This window comes from Heteronotia binoei, chromosome 21, assembly GCF_032191835.1.
Source record: "Heteronotia binoei isolate CCM8104 ecotype False Entrance Well chromosome 21, APGP_CSIRO_Hbin_v1, whole genome shotgun sequence".
Classification (NCBI taxonomy): Eukaryota; Metazoa; Chordata; class Lepidosauria; order Squamata; family Gekkonidae; genus Heteronotia; species Heteronotia binoei.
In genome coordinates this window covers 160,477,370-160,504,501 of record NC_083243.1, presented here as the reverse complement: position 1 = coordinate 160,504,501, position 27,132 = coordinate 160,477,370, and the positions used below count along the sequence as shown (strand labels likewise).

At 43.6% G+C, this 27,132-nt stretch overlaps 1 protein-coding gene across 2 annotated transcripts in view; it reads left to right on the top strand.

Annotated features, from left to right (window-relative positions):
- CRACR2B (calcium release activated channel regulator 2B) overlaps positions 1–15,736 on the top strand; it is a 45,478-nt gene extending 29,742 nt beyond the window's left edge. For both annotated transcript variants that reach the window (XM_060262224.1, XM_060262225.1), the window contains exons 5-10: positions 673–819; positions 2,611–2,701; positions 2,885–2,977; positions 9,554–9,741; positions 13,900–13,971; positions 14,489–15,736. In XM_060262224.1, the coding sequence (XP_060118207.1) occupies positions 673–819; positions 2,611–2,701; positions 2,885–2,977; positions 9,554–9,741; positions 13,900–13,971; positions 14,489–14,642 (745 nt within the window). In that variant the 3' untranslated portion in view covers positions 14,643–15,736. The remainder of the gene's footprint in view (positions 1–672; positions 820–2,610; positions 2,702–2,884; positions 2,978–9,553; positions 9,742–13,899; positions 13,972–14,488) is intronic.
- The last annotated feature ends 11,396 nt before the right edge of the window (positions 15,737–27,132 follow it).

The window sequence follows — 27,132 nt, the reverse complement described above, 5'->3', positions numbered from 1 at the left end:
CACCAGAAAAGATTCTGGTGGCCGCCATGATGCCCACAGGCACCAGGTTGGGGATCCCTGATGTAGAGTGTTGCTAGCCACTGCTTTATGTTATTTCATCCAAATCTAGATTTCAGTTCACATAGCCCAATTAGTGCTGTAAAGTGGCAGTGTTGGTGTGAGAGCAGAAGTATGGAAGAAATTGGAAGACTTGGGTTAGGAAAGTGATGAGGCTCAAATAAATTTTGGGGGCAGGCAGGCCACGTCCTTTCACGGTGTGCCCATTCTGAAGAATTTAATGATGTAAATAGCTTGCATTGAGTCCTTGGTTTAGTCATCTGACCCCTTGTAGCCCATGAACTCTATCACAACAAGGAGGATTAACAAGTGCATTGTTTTCTAAAAACTTTAACTTGAGTTCTTTGGATCATGACCGTATAGCTGGAATGGTATAGTTGTTTTAAGTGCCAAACATGGGAGACCCAGTTTAAGTCTCTTACTTGAACATGAAGCTCATTACAGATGATCGTGGGCCAGTCACTCTTTCTCAACTTAATATACCTCACAGGATCATTGTTAGGGCAAAATGTAGGGAGGGAGAGAGCCATGGATACTACCCTGATAGGAAGAAGGGTAGGATTAAACACCAGTGTCATGCTAATACTGAAGCTTTACTTCTTCTCTGTGCTCCAGTCAGAGTGATATTCAGGAGCTTTGGGCTCGACTCCAGAAAGAACAACCAGAGCTCCTGTCCAGTTTTGAAGAGTTCCTGTTCCGCATCTCTTCTTACATTAAAGAAGTGCACCATGAGAAGGAATCCGTGGAACAGGCTCTGAAACGGTACACATTTTTCTGGTGGTGATTAGAGCAAGCAGGGTACACTTGGTTTGATTATGTACTTTACAAGTAAAAGAAGATAGAGGAGGAGTTTGTAATTTTTTGAGGGGGGACGAACTGTCTTTATTAATTTTTGAGAGTTTGTTTCCAGAAGCTTCCCTAAAAAGTAAAAGGTAGTCCCCTGTTCAAGCACCAGTTGTTTCTGACTCTGGGGTGACATTGCTTTCACAACATTTTCATGGCAGACTTTTTACGGGGTAGTTTGCCATTGCCTTTCCCAATCATCTGCACTTTCCTCCCAGCAAGCTGGATACTCATTTTACTGACCTCAGAAGGATGGAAGGCTGAGTCAACCTTGAGCTGGCTACCTGAACCCAGCTTCAACTGGGATCGAACTCAGGTCGTGAGCAGAGCTTAGGAATGCAGTACTGCAGCTTTATCACTCTTCGCCACGGGGCTCTCTAAGCTTCCCTAAGGCCCGTTTTAATTTAATGCAGTACTTAATGTGAGACTAAAAGGAGAAGATGATAGGGGAGAAGAAGAAGGCAGGTGGATGGACTTGAGAGCCATCCCCAATTTCTTCTATTTCCTGTGGGCAACAGTGAAGGCTCACTTGTGGTGGAGTAAATTTTGGAGATGATTATGCTTACTGGAAGCACTATGCCTCCCCTTACCTCTCCCTTTGACTCTTCAAAGCGGTTCCTTGTGGTGTCCCCCCAAAGTATAGGGCCCAGGGCACTCACTCTGGCTCACACTACCCTAGACAGTCCCACTTGGATCCATGTGTAAGTTTTTATTTATGTACTTATTAGATTTGATTTATTGGCTGCCCTTCCCTGCAAACAGGGCTCAGGGCAGCTTGCAACAATATATGTACAATACATGATTTAAGTTAATACCAACATTAAAATCAAGTCCAAATAAAAAGCTGTTCCCATTACAAGATGGCAGAAAAAAGTTACAGTTCCTGAGCCTCCTGGGGGTATTTCAGGAGGTAGGGGAGAGTGTGAGAATGTCAGACTGTGTTCTGTCCCATTGCTGTACTCAACCAAAGCCTGGCGGAACATCTCTGCCTTACATGCGCTATGGAAAGGCAGCAAATCCTGCAAGGCACAGATATTCTCTGACAGAACACCTGAAAAAGCCATGGCCCTAGTTGAGGACAGTTGGAACTCTCTCACTCTGGGAACCACCAGTAAGTTCTTATTCCCTGAGTGTAATGCACTTCCAGGGGCATACTGAAAGAGGCAATCCCAAAGGTATGTGGGTCCCTGACTGCTAACGGCCTTAAAGGTCAAGACCAAGACTTTGAACTTGACTCAGGGCTCCACTGTGCATTATAAATGCTCTTTGATGATGATGATGATGATTATTATTATTATTATTATTGTGCATAGTAGGTAGAACCTATCACTTTAGGGACGTTGTAGTTTTATGTAGTGCTTTTTAAGTAGGAAAGTAAAAGTCTTAACGGTTTTTCTCCTCTAATTCATTAGTAGGATTAGCAAATATTCTTTAAGGTCAATTTTTAAGAAGTATAAACAATTTAGTTGCAAGGAGACTTTTCTTTTAGAAAACTCACCTGCTATGTAAGCTGTATAGCCTCAATGGTGCCCCCTAGTGCTGGAGGACTTCCATGTCTTTTGCAGGTCCTGAGTAGTGATGATGCACATCTGATGATAGCTGCTGTTTCGTCTTTGGAAGAGACAGGAAATTACTTTCTCCCCTCCCTGGTTTCTCCTTAGAAGAATCCCCTATGTTCCACATCTCATCCCTCTTAATCTGTGTTTATAGGAGGGAGACAGACCATGACAGAGAAATCAGGTGTCTCTATGAAGAAATGGAGCAACAAATTAAAGCAGAGAGGGAACGGTTGCTCTGCCAGGTAAACCCTTCTTTCAACTCTCAAGGCTCCTGAATTGGGCACTTAGCTCAATTGTTAAATCAAAGAGCCACATCTTTGATTGATTACTCTTATAGTTATCTTCCTCCCTCAATTGTCTGGTCATATTTTTTTTTTATGTCGGGCATTAGAGGGACAAGAAACCTATTCATTTGCCCTTTACAGGGGTCAATGAGGCACGACAGGAGCAACCTGCTGCAGAAAGAGCTGCAGAGCAAAGAGCAAGAATTCGAGAAAATCCTCTACCGGCAGAAAAAGGTGATTTGGGGTTGCTTTGCAAATGCATGTGTGCCACATATTATTGTCATCCCTCTTTGTTGCTGGATTCCATCATCAGTGAAGGCCCTTCCTCCTAGGAGCTCAGTGCTGCAAACGTGGTTCTCACCTCTTCTGCTGTGTCTTGATGACAATCCCATCAGGTGGGTTTGGCTGAGAAAGAGTGGGAGCCACTGGTTCAGTTGGACAACTGAGTGGGATTTGAACCCCATTCTAACTGCTGCACCACACTGATTCTCCGTGATGTTCATCTGAGTTCCACCGATCTGGCAGATGCATCTTTCGATGCACGTAGAATTCTGCAACTTGTTCCATGTGACTGTTTGCACACAGCTCGAGCTGGATTTGGGGGCCTAAGTGTTTGAGATGATGGCAGATGAAGTGAAAGCTTTGTCTGTGGTGCTTGACCTGTAATGGCTGTTTCACTGATGTTAATCATAGCAGAAACTTGATGGCCTTGTGTGATGAACTGTCCTCTAGTAAGTTCATAATACATATTTTAGCTTTCAGAAGAGTGTCACATTCTTTTTATAGCAGCTCTGTTATAAAGATTGGCTAGTATTTTTATCCTCATATTGTTGCTGGCGGGGTGGAGGCAAAAAGAAAGTGAGAATGAGCAGCCTGGCTAAGGCCCGACCTTCCTGGTTCACAGCTTATTCTCTCCACCATTTCATTGCGCTATCTAGATAAGAATTAATGAAAGGAAGTCCTCGCTTGCTTTGGTCAGCACCAACACTAAAGAGAAAAAATAATTATAGTGGGGCCCTGTAGGCTCTGAGATGGCAAACTCCACCTTGCAGTGCAGGGGAGGGCAAATAATTTTTTTAAAAGTCCCGTAACCTCCCTTCTCCCCCACAGTACTGCCTATGAGGATTTCTTTGGCCTGCTTGACCACCTTAAACAGCACTGAGAATCTCTTTAGCATCCCATTTGAGATTTGTCCATACAAGCCTCACATACATTGGTATCAGGTTCAACAGTACTGTACCAGCCTTCTAGGGTTAAACATTCAGGTGAGGGGCTTTTTTGTTTGTTTGAGCTTTGTCTGCTGTCCTGCTTGCAAAGGACACCATGTCCTTCTCTAACTTCCAGGGCATTGGTATGACATCTTTGACCAGATGGCTCCTTCTCTACCAACACAAGGCCATCTGCTTTGTTGACACTGGTTGTTATCATGCAGTTATATCATCTCTTGGGAATGTAGTGCCAAGATAATGCAAATTGCACTGCCTTATCAGTGCTGATTGGATAATTCTCATTTTAGTATTTGCTCTTGAGTTGCTTAAAAGCTAAAGAGCAGGGCTGGATCATGACATGGTGAGGCCTTAGTTGCGGCCTTTAAAGAGGCTCACTGCCAGTGATTCTGCAGCAGTTTGAACTCTCTTTCAAAATATCTCCTTGCTATATGTGTCACAGGAATCTTACGGTGGTTTACACTGAACCAATTTATATTCTGTTTTTCATGTTTAACATACATCATTGTATAGCTTTCCTGAGCAACAAGCTGTATGTCATGGCCATCTCGTACACTGGGCAGAGGTAACCCCAGGGCCTTTTTTTGGCAGGAACGCACAGGAATGCAGTTCTGGCTGGCTTATAACTTGGGGTGTAGCCTAATATACAAATGACTCCTGCTGGGCTTTTTCGACAGAAAAGCCCTGTGCGAAACAATGGTGCCATCAGGGAGTGGGGCCTAATGTGCAAATGAATTCCTGCTGGACTTTTCCTACAAAGAAAAAAGCTCTGGGCAAATTCAAATTTGCCGTTGAGGCTACACAGAGCTTCCTCACCTAGCTCATTCTCCTCCCTCCTAGCCTCACAATCCAAAGTTTGACAACTGATACAAATATTTCATTACTCTTCTTATCCAACTCTCTTCTTATGTAGAGACCCCAAGCTGAAGTTTATCTAGTTTATTCCCAAATCCAGCTTTTCTATAGAGCAGTTATGCTGGAGTAACTCAAAGCAGGGGGCAATTACCGTATGCAGATATTTCACGGTTACTGAGTGGGTTCTTCTGGAAGTCTCAGCCCCCTTTTGGAGGGGTGAGAAAAAGCAGGCTTGTATGTTCCAGTGGCGAGAGTGCTGAAATTGGAGCAGAATTCAAATTCTGCCTCTGTGATGAAGTTTGTGTGGTTTTTTTAGTGATTTATTAAAAAACAAGATTGTATGTAATGAACTTTGTTGATGGCCTTGGGTCATCCCTCATCATTCTTCCTTTTAATGGTACACAGAAAGTACTGCCATATACTGCCAGACCCAACTGGTCTATCAACGGCAGTCTTGCCTACCCCATCTGGCAGTGGCTCTCTGGGGACTCAGATGTGGGTCTTTCACTTCAGCCTAATCCTTTTAACTAGTGATGCTGGGGACTGAACCTGGGACCTTCTATGTGCAATAACAGGCCTGTAGTCAGGAAGTGTTTTTTGTTGGGCATTTAAATTCCTTATGGGGCATTGGTTATGGGCTTGCCAGCCCCTAACACCCCCCACTTACACCTCCTTACCCCAGCCCACCCTCATCCTTCTCTTTCTCCCACTCTCCTTTGATAGCTCTCTCCCTCCCTCCCTCAACCCGGCCCAGAGCTGATGACTGACCTGCACTGCCTGGTGGTAAGGAGGCACAAAAACCAAACTCCTCTGCCATGGCTTGGTTGTGCTCAGTCCCAGGTGGGTGCCCGAAGCTGCCCTCATAGTCCTCTGGCTCACTGCCTTCCTACTGCTGTTACTGTGCCCCTCGCAAAGTAAGCAAGACATCTGATAAAGACTGAAGTGAGGCTGGTGGGGGGAGGGGAAAAGGCACCGCAAGCAGTTTCCCAGCTTCCCTGTCCATTTCCACTCAGATCACTGGGTGCCCAGTGTTCTCCAGAGATGACTGACTGAACTTGTGTAAGAACTTCCCACCACAGACCCTTTCCCCTAGCAAACTAGGACCGATTTCGCACTCAGCTTACCCCGCGATCACGTTCCTTTTCTCTGCCCTGCGTCCGTCGGATTTCCCACTATCTGCGCCGGAGTTACAGGAAGTGTTGCGGCTTTCGCACAGCAAATGGAAACTTATTTTTAGCAATTTATTTATTTATTTTATTTAGGATTTATATCCCGCCCTTCCCACAAGTGGCTCAGGGCGGGATATAAATCCCATTTATATGCAATATAAATCCCATTTGCTGTGCAAAAGCTGCAAAACTTCCTGTAACTCCGGCGCAGATAGCGGGAAATCCAATGGACGCTGCGCAGAGAAGAGGAATGTGACCACGGGGTAAGCTAAGTGCGAAATCAGTCTAGGTATCCTCTTGTCTGAAGAGCTATACCCCTGGACTCTGACACCCTTGAGAACCCGTCACATTTACACCTCATACACTTGTGCCATGTCCCCTCCCAGTGCTAGGATCTCTGTCTGACTTCTGGGATTTCACACAGATGCAAGAACCTTTTGTTCCTCTCACAGTGTATGTGTTTTGTGATCTTTCTTATGACCAGGAGTCTGCCCTTTGGCTTTGACAGAACTCCTCAGAAGAGTTTTTAAGACTCACTCTGCCTTGTCACACTGTGTCACAGCCTTCAGAGTTTTCCCAGAAAGAGGCACTGTTAGCCCCTTCTCATAAACAGAAACTCTCGCAGACAAGAACTCTAATCATTCACCAGCTCTGTCTCAGACTGCCCAGTCTGCAGTCTCACTCAGACTTCTCAGTCTGATCTCCACTGGAGCTAAACTGGAACTCCACTGAGGAAATTTCTCTCTCTCTGCCTCCTTTAACTTGTTACATTGGTTACCATGGAGGTGGTTAGCCAATCACAGTGAATATCTACTGCTGTCACTCAGACTGCTTTCCAGTCCATCACATATGTTCACAGCATTTGATCCTGAGCTTTTAGGAGGATTTGGTGTATTTGCTGTTGGAAGTAGTAAAATCAAGGACAGGATTGCCTTTTGGGAACAAAGGGAAAGGCTGTGTTCTGGGACTGGAATGACTGGAATGGGAGTGGAATGATGAACTCTATGATTGAAATCAGTTTAAGGTATTTAGTTCCACTCTAAAGTTTGTGATTACAGGTGCAGAGCATTGATTTCAATCACAAGGGCTGTCATTCCACCCTTGGACTTGCCATGCCAGTCTCAGAACACTTTGCTATTCCCTGGGGCCATCATTCCACTCTGACACCTGTCATTCCACACCCCAAATACTTCTATTTCTAGGGTCTGTCATTCCACTCTGGCACTTTTCATTTCAGTTGCAGAGCACTTATCTAATCCCAGGGGCCATTGTTCCATTTTGGGACCTGGCATGTTTAGTCTATGCTGGTGACGACCAGGAATTCAGGTACCTGTGGATACTGAAAAGCCAACAGAGAGCTGTGATGGCTCAGTGCTACTTGGTGAAGCACTGAGATTTGTACACAAAACAAGACTGCCTTTTTTTGACACCTTCTTCTTTTTACAGTTCCAAAACCTGAAATTACATTCTAAAGTAATTTGAATTGCAGTTCTGTGATAAAAACCTGAGGAAATTAATTTTTGAAATAAAATTCAAAATCTAGCTGTGTCTTAGTCCTAATAAACAGGACATTTTTCTATTGCTTCTGTTTTTAAGTTTTTGATGAACTAATATGGCCCATGAGATTTAATTTTACAATCCAAGTGTGACCAAAACAACATGCAATCATATTCTTTTCCCTGTCATAACAAATCACTGTTCAGTAATTAGCAGCCTTTGCACTGGTTATCTGTACTGTGCTGGAACTGAAGAAGTGATTAGTGAGACTCACTTAATGATAGTGTTAGACATAGCCCTTTAAGGCTACATTTTAAAAATTTCATCACTCAGCTCTAATATAGGCTCACTGTGTAATTTTAACTGAGTCACTGTAGCTTTCTCTAACTGACCTCTCAGGGTTCTTATTGAGGTATTTACTTCATCTGTCCCACATCTTTCTTTGGAACAGGGACTCAAAGTGAGAAAGGGGGCCTGATTATACTCTCTTGCCCAGGGTCTACAAAAATCTGAGACCAGCCCTAAATGTATACATTCTGTATTGTAATCTGTATTGCATTCTGATGTCATGATGGTTTTTAAAACATTGTGTTCATTCTGTTTTCTTTCTGACTTTGAAAAAAAGAGCAGAAACATTCGCCCTCTCAGAGCCTAAAAAAGCTCTAACTGCTGTTGTGTCACAATCACAGATATGTTGAGCAGCCAAGTTTGTGTCCATTGGAAATGTGACTTTTAGGACTTTTTAAGAGTCCCAAGATCTGGTTAAATTAAACTATCTCCCCAGTCCCCCTTTCTTGGTGGCCCTTGCTTGAAATTGCAAATAGTTCCTTAAGAAAAAGGCAAGTACATTCTTTTTTTGGTGACTGTAAACAACAGCCAGTGGCCCTGGCCTAATTCATAGAGGGCCTGCAGCATGGGTGTGTGTGTATGGGAGGGGTTAAATTTCCCACCTCCTGCCTTTTCCTGATCTCAGTTGCCTCCTGCCTCTGGAACTTCCACCATCAGAGGGGAGAGTGGGCAGGTACCATCTGCACAAATAGCAGAGCTCAAGCTTTTCAGTCAGCATTTCATTAGCAAACTAAAATCATTCTCAAACACAATGGTAATTGAATTTTTTTTCTTACAGACAGACCTCATTTTGGGCAAGAACCCGGAACCTGTAAATTTTATTGTGCTCTTTCTTTCTTACCCTCCCCCCCCATACTTGCTTCTAGGCTCCATTGTTCAAACCCCCCTGTGAGAATTTTGCTGGATTCTAAGATATGACAAACTTTCCAATATTTTCCCCCACAAAAAAAAATAAAGGGAAAATAACCAAAACATATAAAGCAGACAGATGGAAATCTTCATCATGCCACTGTAGCCATTTAGGAAAAAGTAATTTAAAACGTATGATGGGAGTGAGGTTTTATTATGACAATTGTAATTAAAAAAGCATTTTAAAGTATAGACTGAGCCGATATACTTTAGTACGCCTTTCAGTGATGTCAAGAGTGCATGGCATACACAAATGAGTTGTGCTATTGAGCTCTGGCACCTCTTTTTCTATGAAATGATCCCTGCTTACAGATATCCATCAGCCATGAAAGGCATCACAAAGAGCTATGTACTGGGTGGTGGTGGGGGAATGAGATTACATGGGATCCAGGCAAGCTGGCTGTCTAAATGTTTTTAATGCCCAGTGAAACATAAAGAGTCTGGGTTTAGAAATCAGTGGCGCTCTTGCTGCATCTTTGCTCTTCCTCCTCTTGGGCTGACCTGGCATTTTTGCTGGCCTGTGATTACATGTCATAGATCTGCTGTATTGCTTACTGGACTGCCAGTAGCTATTGGTAACATTATTACGTTGTTCACTGTAGTTAAATGTATTGCAGTGGGTTCATTGGCGTACTCACTCTTTTGTCCTGTGGTGTACAGCTTTTATTTATCTATTGCTGTTTTAAATATTTTTTTTCCTTCTCCTACAGTTCAAGGCAGTTTAACGTTCAGACAGTGGCACCTGATGAGATGTTTTGTGCAGATTTTCACAATTTATTCATTTAAGGTCTTTCTTCTTTTTAAAGTTAGAACATCAGTTACACTCTATCAATTCTGAACAGCTGGAGATGCGGGTACAAAATGAGAGACTGCAGCATCTAAATGAAAATCTTGTGGAACAACTAGAGAGAAGCAAATGGGAGCTGGAAATAGCCCGAGGCCACCTGGAACAACTGCAGAAAGAAGCCCAGCTAGAGCAACAGCAGAAGGACAGGTGTGTCAGGGTGAAGTTCCAGAGTATGTGATGACAGCTGCCAATTACTTCAACAGTGTTGAACTGATATCCTCCAGTGAATCAGTCAGGCATTTGTCTGTGACACAGAAATGTATAGGTTTTTAGTAATGCTTTGTTGCTGCTGCAGATTGATACCATCTACAAGCTGAAATGTTTTCTCATTCACAGGAGTTCTGAGTTAAAGCATTTGGAAACACACTTTCTGTGTTTTCCTCTGCCACAAACACCCTATGTGGTGTTGAGATAGTACACCAGCATATTTCATTTCCTGTTACCCAAAGTGGTTGTGAGGGTCTCCTGAGTATGTTGGGGAAGTATTTTGGGCCAGGAAACCCAAACAATATGAGATGGGGTAATCAAGCAGAATATCTGCCTATGTATACTGGGAACTTTCAAATGAACCAGGCTGTGATTAATGAAATGGTTTTTATTAAAGAAAAAGAAATAAAATTAAACATTAATTGAAGAGCACTCTTTAAACACATACATGTTCAGAAAATAAAAGTGGTAGCTTTATAGAGACAAAGAAGGGAACTTATTCTATGGGACTATATTTACCTATCCAAGGAACAGATCAGAGAAGAAGAATAAGTAAAATGAACCAGTGCTCCACGCAAAGAAGGCGGGGTACCCAACCTTGTGTTGTCCAAACACCCACACACCTACCCTCACCCCTCCTACAGATACTCACAGATATAGACACACTACTGAACAAAGCATGGTTGATGTACTCTTTTGGCATGACATTTCTCTAGGAACAATACTGTGATGGTATGAATGAAACACTGTGTCTGAACAAGGAAGCGTCATATCTTTCCCATCAATTGCAAATTCAATGTAACATACATGTGAAATGTCAATTGTGTTGGGTGACCTGTAATTGCCAGGACAAGACAGCTACCACACAAAGGATTATGGGATTAAAATGGTTTTTACTAGGTGCTTAGTTAGGATAACCAGGTAAGGAAAGGCCAGGGTAAGGTAGGAAGTTGGTTTGTTTTCTGTTCTTTTCTGGAAATTAGTCTTTGGCATTGATGGATTTAAAGAGGGAAGGGAGCTGCCAGAAACTAGACCCTTTCACAATGTGCCTTTAGAATCGCTTTTCCCAACAAACCTCTGGTCAGTGTTTGATGTCACACATTCCATGTGACTGTAGGACCTATTTGAGTAACCCTGTGAGATGTAGAAAGAAGGTTGCATGTCATCACCTTTCTTTAGGTACCAAACTAGTCCTTCAGAGGGAGGAGTGTATATAAGATGATATCCTTTTCCATCTATTATCAGCAGAAGATTGTAATCGTTAACTGGCATAGGCACCATGCATTGCAGAAATATAAAGTGTGTGTGTTTTAAATTAAGGGCTTCTGTTGTCTAAACTCAGAGGTCATAACAGTCTCTTGACAAATCATTACAATAAACATTAATACCTATCTCTATAGCAATCAGTTGCATTACACCATTTGAAAGTTGCCACTGCAAACAGGACAGTCATCTCCGTTACTCACATCTTCTGCTTTGTGAGACATTAAATTTCTGTTTAATAGCCAAAATAGCATTGTTCATAATGAGGTTAAGCATTTGGACTTAATATCTACATATAGATAATGGTCCTAAAGGCAGTGGAGGAGATCTTTCATAGTTCATTCCACACCAATGCAAAGTCACTTTTAATGTCACTGAACTTTTTAAATGCCATTTAAGATCTGCTGTGGGTATTTAAATTCAAGATATAGAATGCAGAGTCTGTTTATTCTGGCTGAGTTGCACATTCTCTTTTAAGTGAGAAAGGAGACAATTGGAAGTGGAGAAGAGGGTATGTGTAGTTTGTTCCACAATTCAGTTTTTTTAGTTACTATTACTTTAGTACTACTGGAAACTGTACAGAAGCCTAATATTCTGGTTCCCAGTGCAGAGGACAATGGTGCTGTCCTAAGCGAGTTATACCCTTCTAAACCCACTTCATTCAGTGGACTTAAAAGGATATAATTCTGGTTAGGATTGCATTGCAGTATTAGGATCCTGCCTCTGCTTTCACTAGATTTCCTTGAACTTTTCCCTTCCCCCTTCAGATTCCACATGCCCCCCCCCTCACCCCAAGACCAGATTTCTTGGGGAACATAGTGTGCTGCAATGAGAAGTCAGAGGTTATGTGTGTGCTGATTAGGATGCAGCAGTACCATTCATCCTCAAGAGAACAGGTGAGGCAGAGACAGCAAGATGTTTTACTATCAGTTCTAGAGAAGTAACCAAAGTGGAGTCTTGGGGGCTGTTCAGACAAACAGTATAATCAGTTGTTGGTGCTGTTTCATACCGGATTAAAAGTGGCTGATCAGACAGCAATATCTGGCTCCCGGTATTAACTCGTAGCCCTCCCCAATCCTTCTCGGAACAGGAGTATTTTGTTACCTGCTCCTTTGTGGTGTTTTTTGAGTTATCTGGTTTCACCTCATAGTTTCCCCATCTGGATAGTTCTTGACCAGCTTCCGGATGTCTGAAGGCTGTCCCGGAGCAAAAGGAGCCTCAGACATCCGGTTTACAGTCGCTATTTTTTTTAACTGCTTTGCGATATGTGCATAACCGCATAACGACGACTGCAGATTACCACATAATGTTTTAACCAATGCGCATGTGCATAATACAAACATGTGCATAATAGTGGAGAAAAAAAGAACTGCATGGTGCCATCATGTGGACGGCAGATGACGGTTTCACCACTGAGTGATTCGAATTGCAGTATGGCAGTCTGATCAATAATATCCGGAACAAAGATATTCGGAACAGAACCGGTTCAGTTTAACACGGACTCAACACGCTGTGTGAACAGGGCCTTGTAGTGTCTTAAAGGCTAGCAATTGTATTTCGCTATAAGCTTTTGGGAGCTAGAACCTATTTCATCAGATGCATGTGTTTCACTTAAGTGTTGTGTATTTTTTATTTTACTTTTAAATAATAACAAACATTAAATAAACAATAAACAGTAATTTTTGAACCAATTGCTATGTACAAGTAAATACATAGGAGCAGTGATTAATCACAGTAACAGTGGTTAACTATAAAAATAAAGCAATAACTTTAAATTTCACCGAAATATTCAGTTGCATTTGTTGCTTACAGTGAGTATTTATTTAAAGTGTTTCTATCCCACCTTTCTCCTGAAGGACCTGAGGTGACTTGCAAAACTTTATCTACATCGCATCAAATAAATTACAAACCTCTTAGTCATAATACATTGAGGTAAATTCAACAGTCTGCAAATACAACTGAAAGGTCATATGCTTCCATCTATTCCCACCCATGCTTTAATATCTTTATTGATGACCATTTGCTGAATGGTGGTCACCCAGGAAAGAGTTTTCTCTGTGATGGCACTGTGATCGAGGAACAGCCTTCCCCAGGAGGCTCATCAGGTGCAATGTTTTTCTATCATTCTGATGCCTGGAAAAGCTAACTGCATTTCAGTTAGGTTTGGTTAGTGCTTTTGTGTCAGATTACACTGGTGGTTGCATACTGCTGCCGTGATTGGGGAGTTGCCAATAGGTTATGTTGTAGCAATAGCTCCAATACTGTTGAGGATTTTTTATGTTTTATTTTTATATTATGTGGCTGCTGAAGTTAGTTAAAAGTTTCTGAAATGTGATATTGTATTTTTATGACTGGTAGTCATGGATATTTGAATGGGAAAGTAAGGCAGAAATCTTTTCAATAAAACTAAATGACTCATGTCATTAACACTGTACCCTAAAACATCACCAAATACCTTATCTTTTTCAAACCTTGTGAAGATGATGTTTTCCTAATGTCTTTCAGTAGGCCATTCCATAAGATAGACATGACAGCAGAAAAAAGCTGGTGAACAGGGTGTGACTGGATCACAAAAGTTTATGCCTCAAATTCACTGGACAGGAGAGTTCCACAAGGCTCTCTATCAGTGGTTCACATGTACCAGATCAGTGAGAACTAGGACTACAGCTCTAGCAAATTAGCTCTCAACTCTAGTGTGCATTTATTTAGGCAAGCCTCCACACACTATTGCTACCAGCAGCTTTGTGGTTTGGACAGATTATCCATGTAAAGGACAAAACTTACAATACATTGTGGTCCTGACTTTTAACTCCTTTTTCCTTGTCCTTAACCCAGGGATGTCATTCGAGTCTCTAAGAACATGCAGAAAGAGAAGCAAAGCCTCCTGCGACAACTAGAGTTGCTCAGGTAAGGAGAAGCCTGTGAAAGGACTTCCTTTTCCTGGAGGCTTGAGTTGCATTTAGGGCTGCAGCACTTTCATGGGTAATTGAGTTGATTACTTCAAGCCAAGCTCATGAGGGCTTGAAGAGGAAATCCCCTTTACTTCAATTTCTCCATTATCCTGGTGTGCTTGATGCCAGAACCCAGAACACTCAGTTGCCACTTTCTGTCCATGGCAGTTGCCTCCAAGGAGCAGTGTCTGCATGAGTCAGGCTAAGCTCAACAACCCAAGCAAAGCCTTTTGCTTGAATGTCTGAATATGGCCTGACTCCCATGCCTTCGTGCTGGAAACTGTCTGCTACAGGTGATCCTGGCTTCTAGGTTATGAATGAACTGAGACTTTGCAGTTACAAATTGTTCTTGCCTCTCTTTGGACACCCCCAGAGTGATTAATTTGCTCTGTCATAGCCTGGATTGTGAAGAAGGGATGAGCATGAGTAAAATAACTCTTGCAATTTATCTTGTGTTCTTTTCTTTGGAGCAGAGAGATGAACAAGAAGCTGCGAGATGAGAGAGATGCCTTTGAAGCCAAGAAGCTGGTTAGTCTGAGACCAAAAATCTTAGCCTCCAATCACCTTCCCTTGGCCTGCTGCTGTTGCTACCATCACCTGGGGTCATTACAGTTAAATGGGCATTGACTAAGGCTTTGTGTTTTTAATAGTGTCTGCAGAGGGGCATTCTTTGCATCCCTAAGTTTAGGGAGAGCTATATATTTAAACCTAGGCGATTGTAAAAGACTAATAGAAGTCATCTGATATGACAAGAAAAAGGTCTCCAGAAGAAGATGCTGTGTTTTGTACATATCTGAGCAATGGGCACTAGGTGTAGAGGAACTATAGTTGAAAATTCATCATTTGGTTTAGAGAGTACCTTAGAGTATTCCCTTTCTTTTTGTTACCATTTTAGATGATAGGCTGGAATTTCCTTGTGCAAGTGTCATAACTTTCTTCAGCCTGAAGCCACTGGTTCTGCTAAAGGGCTCTTCTGCTGTGTCAATTAGTGACTACACCCTTGTAGGCTTATTGAATGTGCTTTGTTAACTATAACGGCAAAAGACTAGACTGCAAAAATGGAACATATTTTGTCCTTTTCTTCACCTTCCCTTTGGGGAGCACGTAAGGGCAGATAATGTACATGAAACATTACTTTAATAGTTTCAGTATAAACTAGCAAGTCATAACCATAATGTGAAGTTCACCTCAAAGAAGACATCTCTTGTTCCTCTGTGAAATATGCCACTTGCTGCTGATTTGTCTACTCATGAAAAAAGGTCAGGAAGGAAATAAAGGGAAGGAAAAAGTTTGTTAATTATCTTTTTTTATGATTTGTATGCACAGATCAGAAATTGTTACAAAACGTGACTGGGAATTTATTGAAGCTGTTAAGCACATGGATATAAATGAGCAACAGGGACTTCCCTTGTGTAACATCTTGGGATTTTTGTGTGAGCTCATTTGTATGTATGAAATGTACTTCCATTCCACTCCATCTTTATCATATGGCTCCATTGTCAGATAAGTCGAGGGTGTGGAAAATGTATGTGACTTCCATATTATACCTATTTAATGCAAACTTTTTACATTTGCAATGTCTTCATGTGATTGTGTTCTTCTTGGGCATTAGTCAAATAGCCATTCAAAGCTGTTACCACACCCTTGTTATCTGTTTGCCAGAGTATGTGAGGGCATGAGATTAATCAGGAGCTCCAATAAAACCACCCCAAATATAAATATTCATGGAAAATATGTTCTTTTCTGTCTTAGAAAGAGTCAACAGAAAATGTGAAAAATGCCAGTTCTTGAATATAATTGGCAGCAGTTTTTGTTTAAGAGCCCAACTCCTGTTTGCACTTTGCATGACCACATCATATGAGGCAAGGACATCCATGGAAAAGATCAGAATCTTCACAGCAATTGTGTCAGGGTTGTGGAATGACATCCCGCTGATACAATTAACTACATAGCTGTTCTGTTCTTGTGCCTTTCAAGAAAGGATGCAAATCTCATATGGCTGTTAGTGTTTTGGCCTGGTGTTCATCATGCTGCTTCTGTATTTATCATGTTTCTTTAAATACGTTTTCCTGTTGGAAGCCTTGTAAGAAGTAAGGTACAAATGTATGTAAAATTATACATAAAAGTAGAAGCTATACTCTCATGGCACTTAAAGTTTCCTTCAGAGGTCCAAGCTCTGATACCTCACCCTTTTTCCTGTAAATTTCCCAGGGGTGTTGTATGACTTTCTTTGTGAGTGGGGGTGGGTGAGAATATAATTTGTGCTGTATTGATGGTCAGAGGATGACCTAAACTTGCCAATCCATATAGGAAAAATAACAATAGAACTAGGTTTTAAATCTGATTTCATCTGGAAATCCTGCTGTGAACAGAAAATATTTTAGATATTTATAGCTGCTTGGTAAAAAAAAAAAAAAGACAAAAGGCCTTTCTTGAAGTATAGTAGAGTGTCAAGGAATCCCTTTTTGGAAGCTGAATTACCAGCATAGTCTTGGTGCTCTGAATGAAGTAAGGAACCAAGCATGAGAATTTTCTGTGAAAATTCTTCTATGTAGAAAAACCGTTAAAAGTGTTTAGAGAGGTTTTTAGTTATCTATTTGCTGTTTAAAGATTTTGATTTTATTGGGTGAGGAAGAAGGCTGGGAAGGGATAATATTAATGTATGATAAACTGATACCGATTCCTCACTAGCAGCTGCTCTGCTCCCAAGCTTCTGTTTTCCATGGAGCAAGTGACGGATTCCCCCATACTTGCTGCATGGCCACATTTTGACTTGCAGCTCCTTCCAATTTCCCTCACAGCTTCCAGATTTCAAAACAACAACAACAAACCAAGACCAAGTCACCACGGGGGAAATTGGAGGGAGCCGTGAGTCAAAATGTGACTATATAGCAACTAGTGGGAAATTGGTCACTTGCTCTGAGGGAACCGGTATGGAATTTTGGCCAGGTAGGTAAAATTCCTCACCAGGGTAAAATGAAGTTGTCTTTAGTGACTATTTCATTTACCTGATGGAAGCAGGCTTTTGATTAAGGCACAACAGTGAACTCCTTGTATTCATGGCATCGAACTGTAGCTGCTGACTTGGCAAATAGATCGTGTGCATTCAGAGTACTGGTTAGCTAGTACATTAGGACAGGTATTTTAGAAAGTAGCTTGCATTCCATGCAACCAGTTCTATACTTTTATACTGCAAGGAGGGGGGACTTTGCAAGCAGTTAGTAATGGGGCAGGAGGGATAACTGGCAGTGGGAGAATAGAAAGCTCATCTACATAGGAACCAACCTTTTTGCATTGCAGTGTTTTCCCCCTTTTGCTACTTCTGTTGGCAAATGGAATATAGGCTTCAGAAAAGCCACAATGGTTTAGCTTTTGTTGTAGGTTGCTCTCTGAAAAGTAAACATTAATGAACAAATTCCACTGGATACTGGATAAATTTACCTCCTGTCATTAACCATGTACTTTACTTCTGAAATGTAGGAGAGAAGTCAGCTAGTCTAAGGACAGGGGATTTATTTTAACTGGATTTTGAAAAGTGCTTGGTAATACGAAGCCTGTGCCATTCTGCTGGTAAAAATACCAGAAACCCAATGTAAAACTAAAAGATGGACTGTGATTTGCGTAGAAGTGCATTGCATAGATTAATTGGTACTTCAGTTCTGCTTTTTATTTATCTCATTCTTGTACAAAGATGTGCCAGTTGTAGCTTCAGTGAAAGGACTAAAATGGAGGAAGCCATGTTCTGATTTTTCTAATTAAAAAAAAATCCTGTGGTAGAAACATAGATCTGAAAGGGACCTCAGAAGTCATCTCGTTCAACCCTTGCACAACAGAGGAAATTAACTACCTCCCCTCCCCTCCCTCAGTGGCCCCTGCTCTATGCCCAGAGGAAGGCAAAAAACCTCCAGGATCCCTGGCCAATCCGGCCTGAAGGAAAATCCCTTCCTGACTCTAAAGTGGCAGTTGGCATTACCCTGAGCATGAGAGTCAAGCATTATTTCATCCCTTCCTGTCCTCCCTCTCATGATTTGCCTAAGCTCACACTATCAGAGTTGCTGTCAAATGGTTATCTAACCACTTCTGAAATACTCTGGAGAGCCCACCACCTCATGAGGAAACCTGTTCCACTGAGGAACTACTCCAACTATGTCAGGAAGTTCTTCCTAATGTTTATCCAAAAATTCTTGTGATTAATTTCAATCCATTGGTTCTGGTCTGCCCTTCTGGGGCAACAGAAAACAACTCTGCTCCATCCTGTATATGACAGCCCTCTAAATACTTGATGGCTATCATATAACCTCGCAGTCATCGCCTCTCTCTAGGGCACCACCTGGCCACAGAGGTAGATGGCAGGTGTCCTGCTCCGTCAATGTCCCTTCCCCACCCACCCACCGCTTGCCCTTGCCACCATGTGCCTCTCCTCTCTGCTGCCCTCCTCCACCTTGCCATCCAGCCTGGCAGCTTGTCGGTGGCAGCAGAGGGGAAGGGGATGAGTGGGGGTGGTAGGTTGGTGTGGCAGCGGGTGTGCCATAGCAAGGGAGGGGCCAATTCCAAGCACCTCTGGGTGCACACACTGCCCTGCCCCTGCTCAGCCTTCCTGGGTATGTGCATGCCTATGCATGTAGCTGCCATCACCTCCTGTAGCAATGAATTCCATGGGCGTTTTCGCACTGACCTTAATCGGCAGCAACGTCCCTCTTCACCGCGCAGGATCTGCGTGGATTTTGCACCAATTGCTGTGGAGCACCCGGAAGAGCTGCAAAGTCCCACGGCTTTTGTGGCGCAAATGGAAACTGGTTTTTGGCGGTTTCCATTTGCGCCGCAAAAGCCGCGGGACTTTGCGGCTCTTCCGGGTGCTCCGCAGCAATTGGTGCGAAATTCTCACAGATCCTGCGCGGTGAAGAGGGACGTCGCTGCCGATTAAGGTCAATGTGAAAACGCCCTATGTGTTAATCACCCTTTGGGTGAAGTAGTACATCCTTTTATCTGTTCTAGCTTGACTGCTCAGCAATTTCATTGAGTGCCCACGAGTTCTTTTATTGTGTGAGAAAGGGAGAAAAGTACTTCTTTATCTACCTTCTTTATCCCATGCATAATCTTGTAAACCTCTACCATGTCATCCCTCAGTCGTCGTTTCTCCAAGGTCTAACCAGAGCAGAGTAAAGTGATACCATCACTTTGTCATCTCAACACTATATTTCTGTTGATACTGATTAGTGTGCTGTTATTGCCTTTTCATGCCATTCTCTTTTATCAAATGTTATGAATAAAGAAGAGCTTTTCTGTTATGAGTGCATAATATTATGCGTGCATATATTTTGAGGCAACAGAAGCTATTTGCCATGGGACTCTTTAAGCAAAAAGTACTTTTTCAGACATATTCTTCTGCCAGCAATGGTAACTAACACAAAGTAGAAAGAAAAAGGTTTGCTGATTCAGCAGTATGTAATTTGCAAAAGCTTCTCTCTGGAAGCCTTCAGTAACGGATATTATTTATCTTTCACTTTTTTGCCAAGATTGTTGTTCTTCCATTTGTTGGATCCATGACTGTATATTTATAAAAAGGCAATGCTAATAGTAGGAAGTTCTTCTTTTTTAGTATCTGCTAACTGCTGCACTTCCAAAAATTGCTTTGGCTGGAAAATACCTCAATACTGACTGTAGTACACACTTCAAAATCACAGCAGACCTGCACATGGGAGCAGGTTGAACACATGAACACAAACAGCTGGACATGCCCATGTCATGCATCCTTTAAGCCTCATTGAACTGGCCTGTTTTGTCTTCTGAAGCATCCTTCTCTGGAGCAAGCCTAAAGCAGACTGCGATTGGAACATATGTGTAATTAAAGACCATGCCTCAATAACCTTGCTTGCTCGATTCAGTGATGGATTTTCACAGTAGATTTCAGAGAAATGTGCATCTTTACTGTGATGAGGCTCACAGAGACATGCTAGTCTGGTTGATTGACTCATGATTCATACCTAGTGTGCTGTCTAGTTAAGGTAGCCAGGAGTCATGCTTTAGATCCAGAAGTCCTAGATTCAGTCTTCAGCAGATGCATTTTATCTGTAAATCCTATTACATATTTCTGGTGTGTTTGTTGTCAATGCTATGACCGCAGAATGCTTCAGATCATTCCATTCTTCGAGTGTTAACCTGTGTCCCAGAAGCTCTTTCTTTTCATTCATAACAAAAAGTCATGTACTCTGCTGTCATCATTAACAAATCTTTCATGTTTGTGTGTTCTAGTATTGCAAAGGAATGTTGCTTCTTTACCATCTGTATAAATGCTAAAGTTACAATAAAAGTTGGTTAGGAGTAGAGAAATGGCCAAGCTACTATTGTCATTTTTCATTGCACAAAATCTGTTTCTTCTATATGGCTGTGGGTTAGCAGTCAGATGAGACTGGGTTTTGAATAAAGTTGGAGCTCCCGCTTACTTGGTTTTATTTTAATCTCTTGAGTCCCTATGGAGAAAGCACACTCCCCACCCTCCACAAACTTTAAATGCATTGTCTACTAGTGGCTACATAGAAGCTATGGGGTCTGAGCAGGGCTTAACTGTTGAAGATCTGCCGGACTGTTCTTATTTAATTATTTAGATGAAGAATCTAAACTTAGTCTTTCTAATTTTCAGGCACCTCTGAACAAAAGAACCCTATTGAAGGAGAAGGTCTCAGTGGTAGGCAGTTACTTAGTGGAGGAGAAGCCTGTTAAACGGTTAGGATGGAGTGTGTTGTGTTGTGCTCCTCTGCATGCTGTATTCACCTATAGTCAACCTGCTGGGTCACACTGTCCTCTCCATTTGTCCTCCCCAAAGTGGATTAGTGTTGGGCATTATAGTAGGCTGGTATAATGTGTATTCTGAACTGGATTTATTACAGATGAATGGGTAACTGGTAGTGGGCACTAGCTATCAAAATGGTGTTGAGTGTGCAAGTTCACTACACGGAATTTTGACACACTGACATATGTTCAGTGTAACTTCCACAGTATCATGCATTGTGGTAGGAGGGAAGTGGATGCCATCAGAAATTATGTAGTGATGTTTGGAACCAGTTCACACAATAAATTTGACTTATGCAAGCAGACATGGCTTGTCTCGAGAATGCCAGTATGTGCAAAAAGTAATATGTGATCTGAGTGATTTGATTCTAGCTGGAACTAATGTGGGTGATCAAAACTGACTGGCCAAAAATCATGGGAGTTTCTTTTGGTTTTATTCAGACTTGCCCAGATCAGATTCTATGTTTGTTCATACCCTCATCTGTGATGCTAGCCTGTTTTGATGCTCTGCAGTTGTCACCAGTGCTTGCTGAGTGATAGGGTGGAGCTATTATAGCAGAAACTGCTTTATAAACTAGTTAACACTGGTAGTGTCCATGTCTGAAGGAGTCCGGAGCTCACTATATTCTTGCTGCATTCACTTCCCTTATCATATGGAAAATAGTTGGTTTCCTTTCTTCCATCTCAGTGTTGAAATTCTGATTAAGTCTTCTGTATCATTTGTCTTGCTTGCATTGATCATCTTGGTAATTTCTTCCCACTACTTGTGGGCCTAGTCACAGGCAGCCTGGAGATCTTCCTCTCGTTCTGCCAGAAGATGCAACTTTGGAAGAGTTTAACAAGAAATATTGTGAGTTCTTGACCAACATGACCCATTTGAAGCAGGGAAGAAGAGATAACCCATGTATGGTGAAATATGCAGCCCCTAAGAAAGCAACTACAGGAGGTGGTGGGAAGCTAAGTTCTCTGAAGAAGAACACAAACTGGAAAGAAATGGCGTTCAGTCCTATGGATACTTGTTTATATCCAAGAGGACCACACAATGGCAATGAAACTGTGGTGAGTCTAATTATGTTTCCTAGTCTCATGCATTGACTTTATTATTGAATCTTGGATCATTTGAAGCTTTGCGAGCTTCCTGTATCAATATGTATGAAAACTGGTAACAATTATCATTTTGTATCTAATTATGAATCTGGGCCTCAGAGTGCAAATGAGCAAATCCAATCAGTGGGACTAGGTACACACAGGGGAGATAGTTCTGTAAATCAAAGGGGAACCCTCAGGACCCGAGAAAATGTTTACATTAAAATGGATAAAATAAAGTTTTAAAATGCCAAGTTCTCCATCAGTGGGGGATGATCTCTTTGTTTGGGTTGTGCTGCCTCCTTGCTCTCTCTGGGCAGGAGAGAGAGAGATATTTCCCCCCACACTGTCCTGTGAAGGTGCTTGACCCCCCCCCCTTCTTGCCAAGCTTCTGAGGAAGACAGGTCCATCTCTAGCATGACAATCATAGATAAAGACTGAAATCTCTCTAGAGACCTGCAACTGGAGATAGTGAAGTTGAAAAACAGGATTGAAGGCTTCAGACAGTCTCCATGTAGATCTAGTTCCTCTCCAATTCCTCTTCCACCAAGTAGGGTGTAGAAGAATACCTTCCAATCCACTGATTAGAAGAAACTCTCATAGTAAGTCTAGTTCTCCATTAGTAGAGGAAAGAGTCCTCATATGCAATATCGAAAGGCTCTGTTAAGCCAGGTGGGGAAAAAATATATTGAGGAACTATGTTTTGGAGGACTTTTCTGCCAAATACCACCTCAAACAAGGCAAACATGTCTATTCCATAGTGCCTCAAAGGTAGAGGATGATGCCCAGGCAGCTGCCCTACAGATTTCTGCAATAGATGCACTGGTGGAGAGGCCCATAGAAGTAGTGCCCAGTCTTGTAGAATAGGTGGTGACCTTTATTGACAGTAGAAAATGAATGTTGTATCTAGGGAAATTCACATTTTGATCCATCTGGCTATGGTTAATGATTAGGCCTTCTTCCCCTTGGTTTTGGGTAACAAGGAAATGAGCAAGGTGTCTGAAGGCTGCTGATCTCTTAACATGGATCGGGTGGGGGGGGGGGCGGTCATCCAGGCATCTAATTTATGCTAGTCACATTCCTTGAGTTGGCTGGGGTGAGGAATAAATGGAAGAAGATGGTTCTCCTGTTGCTTGTGAAAAGAAGTATTAACCTTTGGTATGAAGGAGGACTTGGCAAAGAATAGTGGAAAACTGCCCATAGAACAAGGAGAAGGCACAACCCACAAAACTATACCTTCCAATCCACTGATGAGAAAAAATCCTGACAGTAAGTGCAATGTTCAGATCTTTTTCATGGTCTCTGTGCTTCACACCCATGGGATGAAGCTTCAGCGCCAATCCCCGATTGGTAGTACCCAAGACCGGGATTTTAACACGGCAACCTCCTGTGAGCATGCGCAAAGCCCCCACCACGCATGCTCCTGGGACAGCGCGGAGATCCCGCCAGTTCCTTTTTGACCGCTGAGTCGGACAGTCACATTTCGGCTTCTCCGGTCAGTATTTACCTTTTCTGCCCTTACCGGGTACCTTTCTTGTAGTTAATAGTAAAAAAAAAAAGTTGTTGTTATAGATAGTTGGGGTTTCTGACCCTCCGGAGTCTCCCTTTTCCCCCAACCCCTTTTTCCTGTTGCTTCTATGGAAAAGCGCTGGGGGGTTTTCAAACGCTGTCGCCAGTGTGGAAGTAAAATTCCGCCTCCGGACGGACATTCTCTGTCTCTTCTGTGTTTGGGAGAAGGTCATCGGGTTGAGTCCTGTCACCACTGCTCCAAGTTTTAGAGGCAAACCAGAAAGAACAGAGCGGCCAGACTTTCGGTGGCTTTACTGAAGTTGTCCTTGACCCCACAAATGGCAGCTTCAACGTCGACAGTGACCGCTGCTTCAGCTTCGACACCAACGTCGCTGCCAATGACGAGTCAACAGACTCAACTTTTCCGCACCAACCGCCCCCCCAAGCGTGCGGACTCGGTGTCTGCTTCCGATTCCTCCACTCCAGCCAAGAAGGCTAAGGGAGGCAGGGAGCACTCCTCGCAGGAGCCAAAGAAGGCGAAGGAGAAGCATCAGCATACTGATCGGTATACTCCTTCTCCGCCACCGAAGAGGTGCTCGGACCTGATGATTGTGCAACCAACGCCACCAAAATGAATCCTGGCTTCCCCAGTACGATCGAAAAGCCCCTTGGGACCGAACGACCCACAGCTGACTTCCTGCTCCAGCTCTGAACCAGAGATCAATCTAACCCAGCAATCGATTTCACCAAAAGCTACGTCACACGGCGGCACGGACTCCACTTCGCCATTGGAGGTCGATGCCCCTCGAGCGAGGATCACATCGATACCAGTGGCCAAACCTGATGAGCGGAAACAGCCCGATTCTTCCCGGCACCCGCTACCGAACTGGGACCCTCGTTCAAGGTTGTACCCATTCATGGGATTTCCATACCAAACACCTTACCCTTGGTATTCCCCGCAGAATCTGGACTGGGATCAATGTTCGGAGGCTTCCCAACGCTCTAGGGTGTCGTATCGATTGGCTCCAGTCAAACCTTTGACCTCTATGCCGGAATCGCGACCGAGGACCAGTGCTTCCCAGTCTCGCATGCCAGAACACGCTCAACAGAAATTGAATGCACGGAGCGTAGTGACTCCTCCTCTGCATCGGCACCAGAGTCGGATGATGAACATCGCTCAGAGCAATCTCTGGAGCAGAGAACAGCGGAGGATCTTCCTATTTCTCCTTCAGAGGATCTCAAGTCCTATGGGGAGCTTATTAAGAGACTGGCTCAAACCCTGTCATTGCCCATGGTGAAGCCTCAGCCTGTGATCGATGACACGGTGTTTGACATCTTTCAAAGAGACACATCCACACCTATAGCGCTACCTGTGACCAAGGTCATACAGCAGGCTATTAAGGAGCCATGGGCAAAGCCGGCTTCAACCCCCATCTCCTCCAGGAGGTTGGACCACATGTATAAGGTTCGAGAGCAAGGGGCTGAGTATTTATTTTGTCACCCTCGCCCCAACTCAGTCATTGTTGCATCCTCATCTAAGGCCAAGAAAACCCATTCTACTCCTCCCGACAAGGAGAGTAAAAGACTGGACAATTTTGGCAGACGTTTCTACGCAGCGGGTGCCTTAGGCATTAAGATCTCCAATTATTCGGCATGCATGGCCAGGTACCATTACTCTCTTTGGGAACATCTCACACCGCTTCTAACCTCCCTGCCTGATGAAAAATGCCTCTCTTTGGGGATGGGGGGGCCCATATGAATGAGCTGAATATTGGTGGTCCATGGACCCGTTCTTTTACACAGCACCACATCAATTACCTGGAGCTGCTATCAGATTAGCCCTCACTTCCTTCAGGCCCCTGTTGGAAAACAAGACTGTAGCTGTTCTGACGGACAATACTTCTATGGCCTATGTCAACAGACGGGGGCACGGTCTCTAGAAAGCTGTGCGCTTTAGCAATGAGCCTGTGGGAAGATTGCATCCGAGCAGACATCTTTGTGGTGGCCACGTATTTGCCAGGAGAGCTCAATGTGAGGGCGGACTCTCTGAGCAGAGGGGCAGCGACCCCTCACGAGTGGGAAATGAACTGGCGGGTTCTGACTCCCATATTTGAACTTTGGGGACAACCAGAGATAGACACTTTCACGACAGTGCAGAATCGCAAATGCCCTTGCTACTGCTCTAGAGGGGGGAAAGGGCCAGGGTCCCTGGGGGACAACCTTCTGGTTTCCTGGAGGAGCAAGTTCCTCTATCTTTCCCCCCCATTACCTCTCCTCACCAGAGTACTCCACAAGCTGATGCGGGAGAGACCGGAGTGCATTCTGATCGCTCCCTGGTGGCCCAGGCAGAACTGGTTTCCGATCCTCCTGGCTTGGGGGGGGGGGGGATCGGTATCACATGCTTCCTTCAGAACCAGACCTCCTACTAGCTGGGGGGGGGGTCCCTTTTTCATCACAACGTCCCTCATCTGAAGTTAACTGCTTGGAGGATCAGCTTCCAGTATTCTCTGGCAGGATTAGACATGTCCTGCTGAATAGTAGGAAGCCTTCGACTCGCCGCTCTTATAGCAGTAAGTGGACGAGGTTTACTAAATTTGTCCAGGAGCAGGGTATGCTAGCCCAGAGTGCTGGACTTGAACTACTTTTTGAGTTTCTTTTATCCCTGGTGGATGCTGGCCTTAACCACTCTTCTCTTAGTGTTTACTTGGCTGCAATTTCAGCTCACCATGCCTTGGTGGAAGGGAAGTCTGCGTTCACGCACGGGCATACTAAAAGTTTCTTGCAGGGCCTACTTCAGTTATACCCGCCTTCCAGAGTGCCGTCCTCTTCCTGGGACCTTCCTTTGGTGTTGGGTAGGCTTACAGGGAAACCATTTGAGCCCTTAGCCACCTGTCCCTTGCATTTACTATCATGGAAGACTGCTCTTCTGGTTGCTATCACCTCGGCTAGACGAGCTGGTGAACTGGTGGCTTTGCGCTCTGACCCTCCTTACATCACCTTCCATGCTGATGGGGTGTCCTTAGCACCGGATGTTGCTTTCCTGCCTAAGGTGGTGTCCAGTTTCCATCTGAACTTGGAGGTCACACTATCGGTGTTCTATCCCTCGCCCTCCTCGGCCGAGGAGCGGAGGCTGCACTTGCTGGATGTTAAGCGAGCCTTACTTTTTTATCTGCATCACACTAAGAGCTTTCGCAGGGGCCCTCATTTGTTTGCTTCCTATGTGCCCCCTAATTTGGGCCATAAGATTTTGGCTCAGAGACTGTCTTAAATGGATCTCAGAGGCTATTAGACTGTGCTACTTGTTTGCAAAGCGGTCTCTGCCGGGTCCCATCCGTGCCCATTCTACTAGGACGCTGGCTACTTCCACTGCATTCCTCAAGGGTGCTTCCTTAGCTGACATCTGTAAGGCAGCTTTCTGGGCGTCTCCTCACACTTTCATGAGACACTACGCCCTGGACGTCAGGAGGCATCATAGAGTTCAGCTGGGTAACCTGGTTCTTCAATCTGTTCATTCAAATTAACCATCAGCTCCCTCCTCCAGGTAAGCCTGGCTTGCTAATCTCCCATGGGTGTTAAGCACAGAGACCACAAAGAAGATAAACAGGTTGCTTACCTGTAACTGATGATCTTTGAGTGGTCATCTGTGCATTCACACCACCCGCCCTCCTTCCCCTTTGCTGTTGGTCATTCTTGTGACTGACTGCGGTCAGAAGGAACTGGCGGGATCTCTGCG